General features: G+C 44.7%; 1 protein-coding gene across 2 annotated transcripts; it reads right to left on the reverse strand.

Annotated features, from left to right (window-relative positions):
* Positions 1-1,102, reverse strand: LOC121964954 (xaa-Pro dipeptidase-like). 2 transcript variants are annotated; one of them, XR_006107431.1, is made up of 2 exons: positions 922-1,102; positions 1-35 (listed from the first exon to the last, which is right to left on the reverse strand). XR_006107431.1 is itself a non-coding variant. In XM_042515125.1 (2 exons), the coding sequence occupies exons 1-2, from the start codon at positions 1,087-1,089 to the stop codon at positions 715-717; spliced, it is 237 nt and encodes a 78-aa protein (XP_042371059.1). In that variant the 5' UTR covers positions 1,090-1,102; the 3' UTR covers positions 42-714. The 2 variants fall into 2 exon arrangements, 1 of the variants encoding a protein (XP_042371059.1); XM_042515125.1 differs by lacking the exon at positions 1-35 and adding an exon at positions 42-783.
* Between the last annotated feature and the right edge of the window lie 90 nt (positions 1,103-1,192).

Genomic DNA, 1,192 nt, shown 5'->3' on the forward strand with positions numbered 1-1,192 from the left:
CTCCTCAGTCCAGGCTCGTTGACACGCTCCACCCCCTTGACAACAGTACAGTTCGTGAAACCGCAGCTGCACTGTTAAAAAGACTCTGAAGCGGCATCCTTTAATTATAGTATTGAGCTAGGATTTATATTTTGGATGAAATATATGGTAGGATGTCTGCAGCCCAGACCAAACAGAGGTTGCTCCTGTAGCACAGACACACTGCCACAGGAAACAGTTTTTCCAAGTGTTGAATATTTTTTGTGAATCAGTTCTTCAAGCCATAAAATATGCCAGAGTTTCTCTGGCAGCTCACATTAAAGAATTTCATTTGATGGTGTTTCAGCTGAGTCTTCAGGTTCACTGCTCAAAACTTTTCTACCCAGATAGGAAGAAAAAAAATTCTGTCATTAAAGATGAACGATGTCCGTTCATTAAGTCGTCTCCAACAAGTCTGACTGTAATTGAAAGTAGCCCACAGTATTGTTTGTCTTGTACCCACAGACTGACTGAGCACTGCATTCACATTTGGTGAGCCCTGCCTCAGAAGTGTACTTCTCTCACTGACACTTTATGCTGCTGAACACTCAGTGGTTCAACCAGGGCTTCTGTGGGTTAACCGTCTTCTCTATTTAGTTGTCAGAAGTGCATAACTGTGCAAAATCATCCAGCGCAACCTGGAACCGTCTGTGTTCAGAGTTCAGACAACATTTTACCTTCCCTCCTCTCCTGTCCTCATCCTGAACTTGTTCCTGCAGCTTGGCCTCTTTTTGTTTCGCTCTCACTCCTGCACCAAGCGTCTCTCTATTATTGATGACACATCAGTTTTGGAGGAACAGGAATGCATTTTCTTCTCCTGTCTAAAGACTTTGACTGTTACAGCACTAACCAATGGCTGGTTGTGATGGGAGCAATCTCAGAGTTTAAGTCCTATTCTCTTACCTCAGGGTATCCTCCCACGTCGTGTACGTCGATGCCCAGCAGGTGTCCCAGGCCGTGGGGCATGAAGACGGAGCCCAGGTGGACCTTCATCATGTCCTCCACATTACCATTCAGGATGCCAGTCTTCACAAGCTCCTCCAGGTGAACCTTGTCAGCCATGCGGTGCATGTCGGTCCACTTCACACCTTCAACAGAAGCAGTTGATATTAAAGAGCTCAAGTTTCTTTGACCTTAACTTTACATTTAAGTTTACATGTATATATATGTGTGT

This window comes from Plectropomus leopardus, unplaced genomic scaffold (genome assembly GCF_008729295.1).
Source record: "Plectropomus leopardus isolate mb unplaced genomic scaffold, YSFRI_Pleo_2.0 unplaced_scaffold17878, whole genome shotgun sequence".
Taxonomy (NCBI): domain Eukaryota; kingdom Metazoa; phylum Chordata; class Actinopteri; order Perciformes; family Serranidae; genus Plectropomus; species Plectropomus leopardus.